This window comes from Clinocottus analis, unplaced genomic scaffold (genome assembly GCF_023055335.1).
Source record: "Clinocottus analis isolate CAN_PGR_092001 unplaced genomic scaffold, fCliAna1.0.p SCAF_6, whole genome shotgun sequence".
Lineage (NCBI taxonomy): Eukaryota > Metazoa > Chordata > Actinopteri > Perciformes > Cottidae > Clinocottus > Clinocottus analis.
Genome location: NW_027176218.1, coordinates 4,811,073 through 4,830,880, shown reverse-complemented (window position 1 = coordinate 4,830,880; position 19,808 = coordinate 4,811,073). Strand labels below are relative to the sequence as shown.

Below are 19,808 nucleotides of genomic sequence, written 5' to 3'. Positions count from 1 at the left end.
TGGCGTGCAATTCTCCTAAAGTTTGGCAATCCTCTGTCCAAGCAGGAAGTCTTATGAATTTGAGGATCTGCTCCAGTCGTCTTCAGAAAGCTGCAGGGTGGACTGGTACGCTCAGTCCCGACTGGGCCTAACACGCACTTTATCAGAAGAGAATGTCTACGAGGATATTATAGGTAAGCAATACATTGTGGAAAGTCAAGTTGCCGACATGGTTTCAAAGTGTTATCACCTTTGTGTTCACTAAAACTGGAAGACATTATAGACAAATACCGTCGGTAGGCTGTCCTATGTTCTCTCCCCCTCACACGCCGCATGACCCTTTAGTTTCATTTCTCATATCAGTGTGCATCACAGAGCTGAGTAAAGAGGTGACGAAGAGGCCAAGCTGTCTTTACTCCGCTCGGGTTTTAATTTAGAGCCACGCTGCTTCTCTTTTATTAAAAATTATACGTCGAAATTTGACCTACGTTCCTACCTTATTGTCTGCGGGGTTTTGCCAACCCCACCCAGAGCCTGTTTAATTTCAACAAGCCCGATATTGGCGTTGTGTGAGGTCGTGCTGCAGCTGAGGTCGGCTACTGTGATTGTCAGTGCAGCGGGGGGGGGGTGGAGAGGGTGGAGGGTTAGGGGGGGGTTCAGAGCTTAGAACCACGGCACATTACTGGCAATTGCTTCAATGTGTCTTTGATTTTAATCCCAGAGACTGGTGCGTAATGAGTGCTGCTTGCTTGCAGTAGTCAAATGAACTTAAACGCTAGTTGAGTGATGCCGCAGCTTATTTTGGATTCCTTTCCAAGTTTCCTCTTTCCATGCAATGGCATCGTTCTTTAAAACGCTCAGACGTGGTTCACCAAACGCTCCAAATACAAAAAAGCCAAAAAAAAGTGATGAACCGTTGTCTTGTCGTGGTCTTGTCGTCAACGTCTACACTCAAAAACAAGCTTCTCATCAACACGTGATCCACATGCCTGTCAGGGGTTTTCAGATTGAGAGGAAAGCAACTGTCACCAGTGCACATAGTCAGACGCGCACCTCGATGACGGATGCAGACTCGCATCACAGCGAGGGGATTAGTGTGACGTTCTCGTCCGCCAGCAATGAAAAAAACAAACGAAAAAAAAAAACCAGAACGTTGATCCTTTGGTTTCCTCAGAGGGAGAAGAAGCAGGGAACTGAACGTCCCTCTTCATCCTCCGACTCCTCCGGGTCACATCTGGTGGATGTATTGATAGAGCGGAGGAGAGGAGAGATTTAGAGAGACACCGCTTTTTTTGGAAAATTCGACTTTTCTCTCTCCTTATCTGTAGGGGAGGACTGGTGGTTGGAGTCACATTTAGCGTTAGCAGTGCAAGCATCTCATCACGGTTAAATATATGAGCGGGGTTAACGCACATCTGGAGTGGGAATTGTCTGGCAAAACAAACATGACGGTTATAGAATATCCTTTTATATCCTCTTTGGAAAGCATGTATGAAGTTGTCAAGATGACACTAATTTCTAAGTATAAAAAAAAGCTATTCATATGTTTTTCTCCCGAAGATCCTCCATCCAAGGAGAACCCCTATGAAGATATAGAGCTGGAGAGAAGTTTTTTAGGAAGCAAATGTGTTTCACCTGCCTCCTCATCTCCTGTCCCTGACACGCCGACGAAGGTACGTGACCGCCAACACATCGCCGTGAAAAACCAAGAAGATCAGAAGAGGCTGAACTAAAATGACCTTCCGTGTGTCCGTTTGTCACCTCCTGCCGTCCCCAGCTCTCCACCAAGCCCGGCTTCTTCCGACAAACCTCCGAACGGCGAAGCTTCAAGCTCCTGGAGCTACGCAAGACCGGCAGGGACATTGGCATCTCCTCCTCCCCCTACCGAATCAGCCCCCCGTCCACACCCAGCAGCCCGGACGACACCCCCTGCCTCTCCGGAGACCCGTACAATCGCCGAAGGAGGAAAATCCCCAAGGTATATGGGAGTCTGAGAGGCCTCTCACGGAGCTCGTGCTCCCATGTCTGTGATTTATGGTCCGCTCAGGCCGCCGTCTGGGGATGAGCGAGGCAGGGGAAGTTTTCTGATGGATGTTTCTTGTGTGAAGCGTGCCCAGAGGAAGGCCTCCCAGAAGGTGTACTGAAAGGATTTCGGGCAGGAGCCGGGCAGATTTTGGTTTATTTGTTCAAGGGGTTAGAGATGGATATTTCTTTCCCTTTACCTCCCCGCAGGTGGTGCAGAAAATCAACGGCATCTTCGAGGCGCGAAGAGGGAAGAAACGAATGAAGAGGGTGTCTCAGTCCACAGAGTCCAGCTCAGGGAGAGGTGAGGCAGGCCGCAAAAATCACGCGTGTTGACTTTTGATTTGCTTTATAACTTTGAAAGCTTTGAAAAAAAGGGTTGTGCTTTTCTTTGTGTTTGTTTTTTTCTTCTATTAGTCAGCAGGATGTCTCGAAAACACTTGTTAACAGAGTTCAATAAAAAATGTGGTGGAAAGTTAGACGATGGGCCAAGAAACGAGTGATTAGTTTCTGGTGGGAAAAACAGATCCAGGTGCAGATCCTGGTTTGTATCCAGGAAGTCTTTGAAAAGCTTTCTTAACATTGAAAGGCCATTCACGCTAACCTTCGTCATGTGCCACTGCAGATCGGTCACACAAGTTCGGCAGAGAACAAAGAGCACGAAGACAAGAGTGCATTAGTCTCGAGTTAAGAAGCAAGAAAAATAATTAAATCCTAAATGATGCACCCAGGCAAGACCAACTTTCTCCATAAAAAGGACCAATCATATGCATCCAGTTAGTTTTATGAGCAAAGTAACATTCTGTGGTCAGTTGAGACTGACCCGTGTTTCAGAGGACTGGGTGGCGTTGTGGCGTGGCGGCAAGAATGAAAGCGACGTGAGCGAAGCTCACGTGCTTTGAGTTTCCTGCGATTGTCATTTGCATTCTGCTCGCACTCTGTTTGTCCTTCTCACTCCTTCTTCTCTTCTTTTTTAGTGACGGATGAGAACAGTGAGTCGGAAAGTGACACAGAGGAGAAATTAAAAGGTGAGAACAGAAACCGAATACACACATTTTCAGAAGCTTCATACTCGGGGAGGCCGAGCAGCGCACGTTTAGATGTGCATCCATGTAACTTCATTAACACGACAGGTGACTGAATCAGATCCGTTTTTATTTCTTTTCATTGTTCCACTGTGTGTCTAACATCGAAAATATACACAGATGTATCTGCAGATTTCCTTCCACGGTGGCCTAACACTGACCTCTGTGCATATACTTGACAGTGTTTACATGAAATGTGCTCCTCTTGCCCTCAGCTCACAGCCAGCGGCTGGTGTCGGTCCAGTCCATGCTGAGGCAGACGGGGCGGTACCGCACCTTGGAGAGGGATCTGATGGACTTGCAGGAGAGGAAACTCTTTGAGTATTTCATCGTCGTTGCGCTCCACAAAACCAAGGCTGGAGTCCCATACCTGCCAGAAGTCACACAGCAATTCCCCCTCAAGGTAAACCGGGATGGAAATGTTACTGAAGCGCTTTCTTTTTTTTTTTACCAAAATGAGACACTGGAAATTTTACGAACTGCTGAAAAGGAGACGTTATTGTAAGTATTATTATCTGAATAGATGTCTACTTTCATAATTCAACCTATATGCTAGATTATGAGTAGCTGGTATGGACTTTAACGGCAAGAGCACAGGACATTTTGAACTTATGGCAACAGCAGGTTTTATGCAATAAAAAAAACACATATCCCAGTGATTTCTGAACAGTGACATTTACTACTGACGAAAGAAAAGTACAAGCAAAAGAAAGTAGTTCCAGTTTACAGTCGGTTAACAAGACTTACCTGGATCTTATTCTCATTAAATTACCTTTTGGCTCTAGTCATTACTTAACTAAAATAGTGAAACTATAGTTTTATGATCAGCATTATGAAAAGGTCAACTTAATTTCGGTTAATGTCATGGCAATAGAGACAGAAGGTTTGCACTTTAAGTAGTTATTTTTTATAGTTTACAGTTTATTTCCTGTATGCAGATGTACGTTTTGAATGGATCTCAGTTCCCATGTGTATTGTAGAGCAACCTCATCTGTGAAACACGATGGTCCAAGACTTTTAACGGCCTTCAGGCATCATTTAATATAGAAACGTTCTCTCTCTCTTTTTTTTTTTTTTTGTTCATGCAGCTTGAAAGAAGCTTTAAGTTCATGCGGGAGGCTGAGGACCAGCTGAAGGTCATCCCTCAGTTCTGTTTCCCTGACGCCAAAGACTGGGCCCCCGTCGACAACTTCCCCAGGTCAGTCCGAGTCTGGCTGCTGCCGCGGCACTTCAAACATAACACAAAACAAAAGTGAAACAAAACAGGGACGGAGGAATTTCCCGGCAGAGTGTTAATAGCTCCGCTGTTATCCTTCCTAATAACCGCTTATTAGAGAAGAAGCTGAAAGCCCCGAATAGAAATGACCCGCCTGGGTCGTAAAGATGACTGTTCTTTCTCCGACGACAGAGACAAATGATTACAGGGAGAAGTGGTGGATTTAGCACCTTACACCTGGTTTGTTTCTACGCAATCGCCTCTCTTTGTGTGATGTTTAAAGTTGACCGTATTCGCAAATAGCTCCTAGCTTAGCCGCTCAGCGTCGGCATTGTTCTGAGAAGTGATGGTGTGTGTCCTGCCGATGACGGCTAATTATTAGCTGGAGGCAAACGTTCGATGGCGGAGAGGATGGGGTGGAGGGGGGGGCATCGAACGCACGCCTTCTTTGAACTTGCTCGCACCCTCGCCTGGCAGGAAGGTCGCCTGCGGTCAACGAGTACCTGTCAGGTGGAGCTTAGGAGGATTTGTGTGGCTGTTTGCAGAGTGAGCGCGTCCTGTTTGCCGAAACACAAAGTCAAGTCCGGAATGGAGTTTTCTGTTTCCACAACACTGAATATGTTCCACAATGTCTGCACCATCTTTATTTTTGCTCTCTTTTCCATCTCCAGTGAGACGTTCTCATTTGTCCTGACTGGTGAGGATGGAAGCAGGCGGTTCGGTTACTGTCGGCGATTACTGGTACGCTCTTAACCTGAGGCTCCTTGTACCCTGTTTTCTTTTAGATGTATCCGTCTGCAAATCGTCAATTAATATATTTAGACCAAAAAAAAGTCCTTGAATTTGTTTGAATTGACGCCGATGTTTCAAAGTAAATATGTCTTCAAAGTCTCCGTGAAACAAAGGCTTTGCTTTGCTTCGGTGGTCTAATCCTGTGGTTGTACTCGGGTGAGCAGTCTTGTGACACTCCGCTGTTTTGAAGCTGTCTTTTTTTTTTTTCTTGCCGCCTGTTCACAGCCCAGTGGTAAAGGCCGGAGGCTCCCTGAGGTCTACTGCATCGTCAGCCGCCTGGGCTGCTTCGACCTCTTCTCCAAGGTGGACATAGTGAACCCAGCACGGACACAAATGCGCGGCGGTCGCTCAGGAGCGCACGTGCTACACCAACGCAGGCGTACGAAATAACGGCTTTCCCCTTTCTCTGTGCTTTGCAGATCCTGGATGAAGTGGAGAAGAGGAGGGCCATCTCCCCCGCTCTGGTGCAGCCTTTCATGAGAGGCATAATGGAAGCTCCCTTCCCTGCTCCAGGAAGGACCATCACTGTCAAAAACTTCCTCCCTGGCTCTGGGACCGAGGTGAGATGATGGCGGCGTCGCAGCATTTGAACCTGATGATACAATCACATTAATGTCCTTCGTCACGTGTGCGCGTCGTCCTCTCTGTCCTGCAGGTGATCGAGCTGTGTCGGCCGTCGGACTCTCGTCTGGAACATGTGGACTTTGAATGTCTCTTTTCCTCCTTGAGTCTACGCCTCCTTCTCCGCGTGTTTGCCTCTCTGCTTCTGGAGCGCCGAGTCATCTTCACGGCCGACAAGCTCAGGTGGGCTCCGGCCGCGCGCCGCTACGGAGCGCCGCCGCGTCCGCTTTCTGACCTCAAAGGTCACGTGTCCAGTCCTCGCGTCAGTCATGGTGGTATTTTAATCAATCTGTTGTGATCACGTCATGAAAGGAAGTGTTTTGATGCTGGAGAGACAGAAAGTAAAGAGTTTGAGTGATGCCTGAGGACAAGAAGATCCCGACGGAGTGGAAGAGGAAGGAATGTTGTTGTGTTATACAGTCGCCTGGGGAACAATCACCGCTCTGGAAAGCTGTCATGGACGCCAGATAGAAGGAGTCGGGCTTCAGAGGATGACTCCGGAGCCAACGCGTGTGCACAGTGACGTCGTCACAGCGACTTTGAACCTTTTCGCTGTGGCGGTGCAGCTGGTTTCACACGTGGGCCGAGCAGAAGCAGCGATTGTTTTACCGATTTGGTTCAGATTTCGGTTCAGAGTTCCGTGCGCGTCTCCCGCTTCTCGCCCACGTGTCGTCGTTCAAAATTACAAGAAGCCTTTCTCCAAAGCAGATCACGAGTCGCTGCACATTCTCGACTGCGCAGTGGAAAGTTGGCCTCGTCAATCAATTTCTTAATGAATTAACTGTGAGCAGATGCACACCTGGGAGAGATTACGTGAACAGCGTGGGGCGAGTGTGTTTGCTGCCGCTGTGTACTTTTTATCAGTGTCCACGAAGAGATGCTTTTTTTAATTTTTATTGTACATTCCTCTCAGGGTAACAACAGGAATTCACTTTTAACGTTGCGTTCCAAATTAAAATTTGGGGGACAGGAGAAGTTTGTTGATTAGCGCCATCTTGTGGTAGAGATGATATCTGTACTTTCCCCCTTAGATGTACAATATGAACCGGCTTTTTCGAGCCATGCTTTGCTCCTGTGGTCTATCTGACTATTTTTGTGAATAACATTAAGGTATTAAATGACTTTGTTTTGTCTAGTGCCTCTGAATCAAAGAGCAATACCTCTTTTGTTTCACTATCACATAAATGAATAATAATGAATAAATATTAAACCTTGGTCCGTCCATATAATAGCTTTTGCTTTCTCTCTTCCGGCAGCACGTTGTCTCAGTGTTGTCACGCAGTCGTGGCTCTCCTCTACCCCTTCACCTGGCAGCATACCTACATCCCCGTGCTCCCGCCCTCCATGCTGGATATCGTCTGCACCCCTACCCCCTTCATAGTCGGCCTCCTCTCCAGCTCCCTGCCTCGACTCAAGGAGCTGCCCATCGAAGAGGTGCGATGGGTTATTTTTGCTCGCGATGCGCTGACCGCGCTGCCTTTTGACTCTGGGCCTTTCCTCCGCTGAACAATAGCTCCAGGAAATGACATCACTCCCCGTTCTTCTGCTCTTCCCTCAGGTCCTGGTGGTCGACCTCGTCAACAGTCGCTTCCTAAGACAGGTAGAAACCATAAAGTGAAACAGTGAAAATCTGTGTATCGCTACAAAGAGTCTTTTTCCACATGTGGCGACTCAACCAGATGTTACGTGAATACAACCATGTTAATTCACTGCGGTATGTTGTAGTGTATTTACATCTGTGCCTGTTCCTCCACAGCTGGATGATGAGGACTCCATTCTCCCCCACAAGCTGCAGGCAGCTCTGGAGCATGTGCTGGACAAGAGGAAGGAGCTGGCCTGTGAGAAAGGAGATCTGCCCACTGGTGACTCAGCATACTCATTGCAGTGTTTTCTCTCTTCGGACGTATTGTATTTATACAGTAAATAAGCACTTTATTAGAAGTACCAACTATACAAAAGACAGTGCTGTCAAAATGATCACTGCCTTTTGTAGTTGCTTAAGTTCTTTAAGTTATGGGGTTCTCAGAGTATTTCCAAACTTAACTTCCAGCTTTTAATATAATTTGATATAATAATAACTCTTCCTGAGCAGATCCTTCATGTCAGCCAATTTCAATAAAAAAACTGTTTGAGACATCGACATCTTTGACTCATAAAGCAATTTGGAAATCATTTCGTGAATCATTAAAACAATCTTTCTGGAGTGGGTTTTCTAAGGCAATTCTTTCAATCATTTTCTTACATAACCGGATTCAAGTCCTCCAAGATTCATCCATTGTAGTGATCTTGTTTTTTTCCCACCTGCTATGTTGTTGTTGAATGTCACATCCCAAAAGTAATATAGCAGCACACTATAATGCAACATTAGACCTCAAAGTTGAAATCCATAGAGTTTAAAATGTTAAATTTAAGGGCATACTTGTCTGAACTGACATTTTTGTGACACTTTCAAAACCATATCCCACAAGACACAATGGAGCTGTAATGTATGACAATGCAAAACAATTACATTTTAATGTTTTGGCTTGGACGCTTGGCTTTTGGTCTCAATCAAATTTCTAGAAAATGTATTATCAGCGGGCTTTCAGTGAAGTTTCAGTTAGTATTTCCTACATTCAGAGTTAGAAGTTATATTAAAATCACCTTGGAGAGATAATGGTTGCATCATTGGTATTGATCAATCTTTTTCCAGATACAGGATGTATAAGTCTTTGTTCCATAGGACAGTAAAGATGCTGTGATTTCATCTTTTCTACTTCATTTCTCCTCCCGTACGTCCACCCAGACTCCAGCTCCCTCAGCACGGTGGTGTCGGAGGCCTTTGTGCGTTTCTTCGTGGAGATGGTGGGTCACTACTCCCTCTTCATGGGCGGAGCAGAGCGAGAGGATGAGTCCATCTCCTCCCCCACCTCGCCCAGCCCCTCCCCCTCCCCGTCCTCGACCTTTCAGCGCGAAGCCTTTCGCAAAGCGGTCACGTCCAAGAGCTTGAAGCGGTTCCTGGAGGTGTTCATGGAGACCCAGATGTTCACCTGCTTCATCCAGGAGAGAGAGCTGCGCCGGCAGGGCCTCCGAGGTACTGAGACCGGATCAACTGCAGCAGCGTGACAATACAGTATAAATACTGGTTGAACGCCAATCCCTACGTACATATGTGAACTATTAATTGAATGTTTTCCCATACGCCTGGAAGAAATGTCAACTAACCACTGCAACATTTTTATTATGTGGATATAGTTTACCAGACAACCTCCACTCCTTCTCCACTTGTTTTGGCTTTCAAATGCACCACATGGTCTTCATCAGCAGATTATAATTCATGGAATTGAAGCTGGTCCACGTAAAAGTACTCCAAAAAGTGTTTCTTATCAACAAATAAAACTTACATTCACATTCAGTGTTACTCACCAAACTAATGATTGATGGCGAGGACTCTGTTGTACAGTCAAAAGTTCTAGAATAAGTGAGTAAGGGATCCTTGAGCGGGGAATGAACTGTGAAGCTCAAATGATGTAGTTTATTTTGATGTATTCTGTTTTAAGACCTCAATATTAATGTGAGTTTCCTGAGTAAATAGGTGAAGATGAAAGGTTATATATGCTGCTTTTCAAGTATTATGTCAGCCCCTCCTCATCTGCTCCATGTCAGTTTGATGTCACTCGTATACCTGATAAACATTTGACTCCTTCTTTTACCTTTCAGGTTTATTTGAGGTGAGAGCACAAGAGTATCTGGACTCGCTGCCGGGGAGCGAGCAACGAGGAGTCAACAAGTTCCTCAAAGGTTTAGGTGAGAATTACCGTCAACCAATCAGTTATTTAACTACGGAAACGGACAATTCAGTCAGAGACTTGAACACATTTGAACACTCATAGTAACACTATTGAACACTCATTTGTTTTAGCGGACAAGCCTCTAATCTCACTCAAACTACACTTTGAATATATATATATATATATATATTTTGCATCTGTTGCTTTTTCTTCAGGAAACAAGATGAAATTCCTTTCCAAGAAATGACGTTTGGAGTCGGGATGTCATGTGTGAAAGTAGGAAAAGGCATGGAGAGGCGTGTCGTAAAAAAACGGGGGACGAGGGGATGAGGACACGCTCCCTGGACGAGGAGAACGTGGGAGGTGGAAGACGTGTCTCGAGGTCAGAACTAAGGAAGACCCCTCGACGGGATCTGGACTCGTAGCTCGTGAGCGTGAGGGAATCTGGGGAGAAAGTTAGTGTTTAGCTCCCCGTGTCGTTCCACAGTATTGTGAAGGGGTTCACTCAGCGTGGACCACAACTCCCCTCCGACACCGTGAAGCAAAGTCTCGCTAGATCTTTGCTTTACGGGTTGCAGTCGGCCCCTGCGGTGTATTTCTGTACAGCACAGCACAGTGTAAATGTCTTTAGGAACAGCGATCTCCCTTTTTTTGGTCACTGACCTCACCTATAAACCTGTAAGAGGGAGTGACACTGGAGGCCCCATTTTGTACAATACCTTCCTATACATTCCAAGTATTTCCTATAGAAGCTTTTATAAATACAACAGTACAACTTCTTTATCGACAGGAGGCTTTTAAGTTAATTTATATTCTTTTTAGATCAACTTAATCTCTCTTTTTATTTTTATTTCCTTCAAATGAGTGCAAAACGAATCTCCTGTAAATTGTAATAGGCTTTATTTAACCGAGTCTAGTGCAGACTGTTTGTAGACCACTTTGGGTTGTGGGGTAAATGTACCACTGTGTAAAGGAAAAGGAATGCGCAGCAAAAGGAAGAAAATAGACAAATAAATCAATGTGAATACATCTCTCGCTTGGGTTTGAGTGTGTGGTTTGGATGGAAGATCTGTTTCTTAGGCCAACTTGTAAAATGATTGAGAATGCAATAAAACTTTTGAAATAAAGTGATTTGAATTTTCGAATTAGACAAATGACTCTCTTGGTACATCTTTGTATGTATTCGACTGTCGCCGTTGAGCTCTTGGATCCTGCTTCACACATCACATCTAAACTGCATCTCAATGGAGTCACTCAAATTGTTTTGATCTGCGAGCAAAAGACAAGTAATTGCTGCTCCCGAGCCACAGACGATGTTACACAACCGCTCACGATAATACTCCTGGACTGAAGCTGACTTTTCTTCAGGAAGAAGTCCCTTCCATCCACCAGGAGGCGCTGTCCCCGCACCCTTTGCCCCCTTTTGACATTGCCTTCCCGGGAAAACAGGGACAATGTATGAGGATAAACAAAATGTTTGTGGAAGTATTCCCTCATCATCACTGGTGCAGCCAATAGGCCCCTTTTCATGGAAGACATTTTGACTTGTCAAAACAACGGTGTAAATGATCCAAAATAATCTCATTACTTGATGTTAGGGTCCTGTCATGCTGGCTCACTGTGTCTCTCACTGGGACACTGGAACAGAGAGGCGCATCGGTCGTGTTCTCGTGCTTTTCCAAAGTGGTTTTCGTTGTTGACTGCAGGACGAATACACCTCTGCAAGGTCCTCCTGCTGCCGATGAGTCAGTGTTGTTGAAAATACTCTCCGCCGTGAGGACACAGGATCACTTCAGGCAACTCCGTGAAGAGATGATTGAGAAGCACGTAGCGGGCGATGGACGCAGACACATGCACAATAACATTTACAGGTCCCTGAACATCCTGTGGAGGGAAGTTAAATCAGTCCTTAAGACCGATTTAAGAGTGCAGCACAGCCGTGGATCCACATGGAGCAGCTCAGCATCTCCAGCATTGCACATCTGTGGTATGACGGCACATAGCTGCTTACTCTTTGAAACGCATATGACTCATTCTTAACTGTAGTCAAATTCCCTGTTGAACCGCTCACTCTTTGACGTGGATCATTGAAGCAGCAGCATGTGGTACCCACATCATCCACTGGAGGACTCTGTTACCCAGTTCATGTAATCCTTCATAAATCCAAAGTTCAGAACCACATCTCAAGACAGGAATATAAGTATTATAACATGGAGCCCGAAGAAAAAAAGGAAAAACACAAACGCATGTAAGATTAAATGTAGTACAGTGACGTACTCTAGATCACTGTGATGGGTAATGTGGTATTAATACAACAATACCAAAAAAGAAGGTGAACTTATATCCTAATTTAGTCAATGGGCAAAAGTTGTGTTTCCAGCATAACATCCTTGTCATATGCACACATGTCTCTTGTGCAAGTTCCTCCCATCATAAGTCATTGTGAAGAAGATGAGTAGTTTCTTTGTCATGTACTAGTTTGTCCCACATCCAAAATGCATGGTTGTTGTTGTTTTTAAATTTTTTTTTAACAGTATTTCTCATTCTTGATTATATTTGCCTTTCCACTCCCACCTCTCACTCCCCCTTCCTTTGCTTTGCTTTCCTTTTTGCAGCCCTCCTCCTCCTCCTCCTCCTCCTCCTCTTCCTCCTCCTCCTCTCCACCCCTTCGTCATTACGCGTTGACCGGTCAGACCTGCCTCCCTCACCTCCCCTCCCCTCCCTGCTCCCCCCTCGGTCTTTTTCTCTGGCTTTTTCCAGGCTTCATGTCATACCACGGCTAATTCCTGAAATTCCTGCCCTCCTCTCGCTTCAAACAATCTGCTCCAGGAAGGAGACGAGGCAGCAGAAAACAACAAAACAAACCAAAAACCAAATAAAAGAAAAACCTTCCTGAATTACTCCTCATTTCCAACAAAAAACAACAACAACAACAACATATTCATAATAATATTGCTCCACCTGCCTTCCAGACGGAAAAGCCCAGCAGGTAAGCTCCTCCAAGTGTTTGACAATACCAGAAAGTGTCGGGTCTCGTGATTTAAACTGCGTCTTCTGTCGGAGTTGAAGGGGACTCAAAGTTAGTTGAATATCGCGCGTTGTGCATGTGGAGTCCGTTTTTCACGCCGCTTTCTCCGTGAGTGCTTCTTCCCTCGCTGTCGGACAGAACATTCCTCAAATATCTCGCATTTCTTCGCTCAGATTCCTGCATTTTTCTTCCTGTGACTCCAGCACTGGAGTGCGTGCGCTTTGACTTCCTGTGCTTGCTGCCCGGAACTTTTTCTTGTTTTGTTTTTTTCTTCTCTTTTTGTTGTTGTTGTTGTTGTTGTTGTTGAAGGAATAACGTCATAGCCGTGCAGTCAAACATTAGCCTCGGTCTGAGTGAAGTAAAGCTTTACAGCGGCAGACTGAGATCATTCAAAGTGTATTTCTTGTGTATTTCTTGAGCAGTTTCATCCACCGCGTTATTTCCACGCTCTCTTTTCTCAACAAGTGTCAATAGACTGGAAGAGGCTTGAGAAGCGGCGGTGTTGCCTTTCTATGGTTTTTTCACTCTTTATTTGTCTTTTTAGATCATTAAAACGTAAAAACGTTCATGACGCGTTGTACAGAAAGAAGTGTTGAGATCCTGTACTAAAAGTAAAATATAACGCGATGTAAAAAAAGAAGTGAGTCATGTTATGAGTGTGTTGTTGTGTTTCCTGATAAGTCAAATAAACGTTCAGCGGTGGATTCAGATCCGCTACTTTCTTATGTAAAAGTAACATAACACGTTGTAAAAATACTTTATTACAAGTCAAATTACGAATTTAATCTAATCGGTATCTATTAGTTTTGACTAAATGTACTTATAACTATACAAGTATTCACTATGCAGCCAATATCTTCTGTCAAAGTTATTATATTCGTATTTATATTGTAATAAGGCTGCAATTTAATTTTTATTGATGGAATAATATCAAACAGCATTTTGAATGCAAGGTGGAGTGGATTCTTGCTGTTTTTTTTTATAATACTTGAAGGAAGTAATGACTCACTGACCTAACTAAAGCACAGTAAGTACACGTCACTCTGTAATGAATAGTAAAGTAAATGTATACAGAAGCAGCTGGTAGTGGAAGCACGACATGCAAACACTCAAGTAAGCTTCAAAATGAGCAACATTTCTGTATTTCATAACTTCCAGAGTGATACTGTTAACCTGATAATCCTGTTTTGCGAAATAACCCAAAGGCAGATATGTTGGAGAACAAATAAACACAAAGGAAGTTATTTAGAGGGGCTGCTAGAGATTATTTTCTTTACTGATTCATATGCTGATCATTGTTCTTCAACTTCCCAAAGCCAAGAGGACTTATTAAAATAGCAAAGAAGGGCATAGTTCTGCAGTCCAACATTCAAATGTTTAATTTACACGAAGAAAACACAATCTGAAACCAAGAATTATTGTTTATGTTTATTTTCATTTCACCTTTACAGCACTCTTTTGGATTTTGCGACGGACTCAACAAGATGCACGACTTCACCAAATGTGCTTTTTTTTCCCGTACAAAAGTGTGACTGACAGACTTGCTATTGTTCTCCATGCAGCTGCACCGCTGAACAGGCTGTGAGGGAACATTTACGATCAGGGATGACTAACACAGGGCTTGCCGGGTTGTGTGTGTGTGTGTGTGCGTGCGTGTTATGGTGTCCCAGAGGGGCAACAGGTGGATCGGAGCATACTGACAGTGTGATGAGGGGTGTGGGGGTAAAAACATTCACCTGTCAAAGCCTCCTCTGAAGGGTCTGACAGCCAGAGGAGTTTGGGTTCTTTCCAGGCTTTGGCCCATTTAGATTTGGAAGACTTCACTCTTGTCTCAGACTCTGAGTTATATGGTAATGTCAACTCTACAGCTGTATTGTTTGCACTGAAGTAGCATGTGTGTGTGTGTGTGTGTGTGTGTGTGTGGGGGTGGGTGGATGTGACTGGGCCTAGAGGTGGTTGTGTATGTTTGTGTGGGTGAATGAGTGGAACAAGTAAGAAGGGAGGTACAAAAAAAAAAAGGTATGAAAAGGTGTGTGAGCAAGCAGGGATTTGTGTTTCAACCTTGTGTGCGTGTGTGTCTGTATGTGTGTGTGTGTGTGGAGTTGCCCTGAGACAGGTCCTTGCCACAGCGGAGGAGTTCTTTATCTGCCGTGCTCATCCCACATAGCGATCATTCCTCCCCCGCTCGCACGAGAGAACCGAATAATGCCTCAGATATGAGCCTTGTAGAACAAAGACTTTCTGCACACACGGCCCTCCCCTCCTTTTCGACCAACCGCACTCTGCACCCACAGCTCTCTGCAAATGTGTGCGACTGTGTTGTCCATTGATTCCAGCCAGTCTGATGGATCTCTCCGTTGGAGTATCTGGGGCTGATCTGACAGAGCCTCTGTCCTCTTTGGCTCCAACTCTTCCGTCAATGACATCCAGAGAGAGACGGAGGGTCGAGACTCGCCTGGTGGGTCAGATAAGGAGTTGCAGCCGTGGGATGTGGCGAAATATACAAAGTGCAGCTTGAATAATTTGAAGAAGGTTGTCTTTTTGATCCCCATCGCCACGTTTAAACCTGCGGGAACTGATTTGGTTGGGTTGTTTTGGCCACTCGGGGGCAGCAAAAACAAGCTGTGAACACAACATTGCCGTATAAGATGATATTATGTCAAACTTGTTGCTTTCTATTATTTACACTTCCAGCAGATACGGAGTTACATTGTTCTTTGGAAGTTGCTTCTCGCCAGTATACACGCTGTGTTTTGGTCGCCATCAACTCAAGAGAGACGTATCTGGCTCTTGAGAAGCTCAATGGCCTGCAACTAATCATTATTTTCACTATTGATTGATAGATATGGGAAGTATAATCTCAATTTCTTGGTCTATAAAAAGTAGAAAAACTTTGAAAAGTGATCCATTTAAGTCATGGATTAAACTTCTTTGGGTTTGGAGTGTTGGTTGGAGAAAACTAGCAATATGGACATGTTACTTAAGGTTCAGGAGAGTTTGATGGGTATTATCAAAAATGAATAGATTGATTAATCAATAAACAAAATGACAGATTAGTTGGTATGACGTAATGTTTGTTTCATGGAGGAGTTAGCACTCTCTATGTTCAAATGAACATGAATCTACACTGTGGTGTGTGTGTGTGTGTGTGTGTGTGTGTGTGTGTGTGTGTGTGTGTGTGTGTGTGTGTGCGTGTGTGTGTGTGTGTGTGTGTGTGTGTGTGTGGACTCGGTGCCAGAGAACATGTGCTCTCAGCACAAACTCAACAAAATAAACCTTTTTTTTTTCTTCTTCTCTCACTGCAACTTTCCATCGCATAGCCTGATCCCCAGACTGAGTTTCCTGCTTTTACATTCCCGGCCTGATTAGTGAAGATTGTGACTAGTTTAATACATGCACAAACACACAAACGCACACAAATGCATGCCACATGCAGTGCACGAGTGTCACGTTATCGCAGCTTTCTGAAGTTTTTGAGCTCCGCAGACGAACCCAAACCTCCGCAGATAATGAAGGTTTTGATCACCCTTCAATTTTTTCAATATTTGTATTAAATATTGACTTGGACTATCATACACTCTGGCCTTTGCACTTCTTCCTAGTGATTGCTGATAATGATTAAATACCAGCGAGACAAAGGGTGAATCGCTAGCAGCTCTGTGAAGGCTCTTTAGTGTTGAACAGAGCTCACGATATGATGCAAACATTCTCCTCGTGACAATGCCGGCGTGCCGTGGAGCAGATATAATTGCGTTATAGCGTGCTCACTTTTGCTAATGAGCACTGAGTACTGCTCAGGGTGATGGGAGTGTTATTAGGTTGGCAGGTATTTCATCAAAGCCCAAAGTATTGCGCAGAGGGACGTTTTTACCTGATGAAGGTGCTATGGACGAAGGTGTCAGGAGACCGCGATAATTATTGCAATTTTCACACTGAGGGGGGACATGAGTGAGTGTGTGAAGCAGATTTCATGGAAATCCTTCCATGCGCATTTCATGACAAACGACAACCGACACTAAAGGAGAAAAAAAAGCAGAGGTTCACTACATTTAGCAGGACACAGTGTCGGGGGACCGTGGATGTCTGTCCAAAGTTTGAAGGAAATCCATTGTATCGTTGTTGAGACATTTTAGTCTAAGTGTGTGAGTGTGTGTGTGTGCTTGTGTGTTGCAGATGAACCTGCTTTGATGATTTCCGTGAGTGCGTTTAAGTATCTGTGGCTCATGTGTGATGCATCGGCCTCTAAGGCTTTTTCCTTCCCACCTCATAATTTGATGCCACGAGTGTGTTTGTCTCAGTTGGTCAGTGTGTGTAGTTGTGTTAAGGAGGGTGGAGGCGTGGGAGGGGGGTGGGGGTGGGAGGGGGCTTGAGGGGTTATGTGGCCCCATGCCTGACCACAGCACCAGCTGGGGGATTATCCCGTTGAGTGGAGGGAAGAGGGGCCTCGCTGGTGCCGGGTGAGTGGAGGGTGGAGGGGGGGCAATGGTGGAGTAAGTGGAAGGGGGGGGGGGGTTGTTTTAAGGCCGGGCTTAGGTTAATTAACATCCTGGACACTTTGACGGAGGCACGGAGCGGCACACTAATGGTTTCATGGCTCCCCCTACGTCTCCGTGAGCCACAGCGGCCCCGAGTCGCAGTTATTTAATAATATGTTCCACAAAAAAAAAAACGATGGAAATGTCAAAATTTGAGGCATGTGTTGTGGTTTCATTTTGAAAGTTTTGTTGTGATTTTTTTTAATGAAGCCGGTGATTCGCTGTCAAGTAGTCGGTCAGCTCGTGCTCAAGATTAGGGCTTATTGTGTTGTGCAACAGAAAGATTAACTCGTTTTAGTTTTTATGAGCCTGATTTGTTTAAACAAAGTCGCATTTGGATTAGTTTAGCCGCTTTCATTAAAGGTAAGAATGTCGGCCTTCAAGCCGGGGAGCTATAATGCAGTGGGACGTCTGTTAATATTATCTTTTGGGATAAAAGATTGTGTTTGACTGGTTCTCTAATTCGCGGTTGTTAATGCAAAGTGATTTTCTTGATGGCAGATGTCTGAGTTTGCAACACAACTAGTCATTGTAGACACATATTAACGTTACAGTTGGTAAAGAGCTCTTTGATGTGGACGAAAGTATTTCTCTCTGAGCGAAAACATTTTCTATTCGCTGCAAACCTTCACGGCCTCGCAAGAGATGACCTGTTAACTAGTTGATGATGAACAATCTCGCACTCACTTCAGTGCCGTGTCACTCCAGGTTTTCCTTTTGGGTCACACTGAGTTCAGAGGTGAGCCTTTTTTCATATTGAGCACCAGTTCACAGGAGCATTTTTCTTGGACTGCGACAAAATATTATTTTGATTCGTCGATATTTTCTTCCTGAGTAATTGATTAGTCACACAATAATGATTCATAATCTTAATGGGGAAGTTTTGTTGAACCAAAGATATTCAGTTGTCGACTAATCAATTAAGATCCATTTGTCAATCAACAAATATTTATGAAATTATCGTATCAGCGCTATCTTACTTTTTCCATTAAAATGTTTTTTTTATTATCCACAAACACTGTTCATTGGAGTCTGCATGAACATGTATTAGCAGTCATTTCAACACATCTTTTCAGTTGAAACCCTGAATATGACCCTCGTTCATTCTGCCGGGAATCCTGTACATTACTGGAGGAAAACCCTTTGAATTGAATTACGTGTCAGCAGGAAAGATAAGCGAGTGGCGGCCTCGACCCGCGAATAACACGGCTGTCAAAAACAATCTGCCGTGTGTATGAATGTGAATGGAGCTCTGAGTTGGTCCAGTCTGCTCGAAGTGTTTCTGACCAACTGTGTTGGTGTTTGTTTGTGTGGGCACCAGTGCTTCTTCATCTGTTTATTCTAGTGTGCGTGTGTGTGTGTGTGTGTGTGTGAGTGTGTGAGTGAAAGGGATGGGGAGAATGGCAGACTGGCCGGACGCTTCGCAGGAAGCCTTGTGTAACATCGGGCGGCTCAGAGGAAGAGCGAGGAGGGTGAAGGGGGAGGGAGGAGGGGACCGGCTGGAGAGTCTTACTCACTCCATACGACACACTGACTCACTGACCAGCTCACTGCGGCCTTCCACAGTTGTAGACCCCTGTACTGCCTCCACATATGCAAACACACACTCACACACACACACTCATGTTTGGGATTACGACTGACGTAAGGGTGTTTTTCTTGCCCTAAATGGACATGGAGCTCTCTCCCGTCTCACAGCGGCAGGAAAATGACCAACACAAAGCTGTGTCTGTATGGACTCACGACATGGAGCTCTTTCTTCCCACCATATCAGTGCCCGTTTCCACTTTATTTTTCTCCCGCACCACGTCCGGCGAGAGGAAGAGGTGGAGCCGACGTCTCGTCTCGAACCCTCTTCCCGAATGTGCGAGCGCCGCGTGCGCGTCCGAAACAAATTTGTGCGCCGAGAAAACAGGATATGAGTCTGTCGGAAGTCCACCCTCCTGTGACTCTGCGTTTTCATCCTGCCATTAAGGGCCAATGGACCGCCAAGTTAATACTTGTAATTAGTCAGCTGGGTTATTGTAAGAATCCCACAGCCCAAAACAACACACAAACACATTGATTAGAGTCTCAGCTGCCGGATCGCCACGTTTAATCATGCGGTCGACTGTGCTCTTGATGAAGAAACAGGCATCCTAAAAAAAAAAATAAAAGCCTCCTGGCCTTAATATCCTGGTATGATCCTCTCGTGGCGTGTGTGTCTGAGGACGGTGATCCCTCTTTAATGTGTGTCCTCATTTGTTGACTCTCGGCCCCTTCCTGCAACCCCCGCCTCCTCCCGCTGTCGTCTCAACACTAGGTGCCACTTTATTTGTTTTCTCTAACCTAATTCATGATCCGAGATGCTTCTTCTTTTTTTTTTTTTTCTACATCAGGATTAGCAGCTGTGATGTGATCACAACGCTGTTTCATACGACGGCCTCCATGTCGCCGCTCGCTTGTCACCTGCTCTCAGAGGCGCCAGTACTTTTAGAGCGGAGAACCTTACTCGGTCCTATTTTGGTGGCTTTCGTGTTTGATTTAATGTGAAGGATTACATGGTCTGCAGGTTTCGGACCCCTTGAGCTTACCCTGTCAGACGCCGCTGGATGAACTAAAGTACAGAGTGCCGTCTGAACGGCCGGAAGACTATCATCTGCATTCCTAAATAGATGATTTCTTTGGGAGTTAATCAGGAAGTTTTTAATCTAAAGCAGCCCACATATTCAGGAATAGTTGGTTAAATGACTATTCAATTGACTGGAAAATCAACACATT

General features: G+C 45.0%; 1 protein-coding gene across 1 annotated transcript in view; it reads left to right on the top strand.

Moving 5' to 3' along the window:
* si:dkey-82f1.1 (DENN domain-containing protein 2A) overlaps nt 1–10,639 on the top strand; it is a 30,834-nt gene extending 20,195 nt beyond the window's left edge. The window contains exons 4-20 of the mRNA XM_068602771.1: nt 46–173; nt 1,540–1,652; nt 1,757–1,957; nt 2,212–2,305; nt 2,979–3,029; nt 3,302–3,489; nt 4,175–4,284; nt 4,974–5,043; nt 5,320–5,397; nt 5,514–5,654; nt 5,750–5,898; nt 6,972–7,149; nt 7,274–7,315; nt 7,472–7,577; nt 8,501–8,788; nt 9,415–9,501; nt 9,701–10,639. Of these exons, the coding sequence (XP_068458872.1) occupies nt 46–173; nt 1,540–1,652; nt 1,757–1,957; nt 2,212–2,305; nt 2,979–3,029; nt 3,302–3,489; nt 4,175–4,284; nt 4,974–5,043; nt 5,320–5,397; nt 5,514–5,654; nt 5,750–5,898; nt 6,972–7,149; nt 7,274–7,315; nt 7,472–7,577; nt 8,501–8,788; nt 9,415–9,501; nt 9,701–9,732 (2,056 nt within the window). The 3' untranslated portion in view covers nt 9,733–10,639. The remainder of the gene's footprint in view (nt 1–45; nt 174–1,539; nt 1,653–1,756; nt 1,958–2,211; nt 2,306–2,978; nt 3,030–3,301; nt 3,490–4,174; nt 4,285–4,973; nt 5,044–5,319; nt 5,398–5,513; nt 5,655–5,749; nt 5,899–6,971; nt 7,150–7,273; nt 7,316–7,471; nt 7,578–8,500; nt 8,789–9,414; nt 9,502–9,700) is intronic.
* The last annotated feature ends 9,169 nt before the right edge of the window (nt 10,640–19,808 follow it).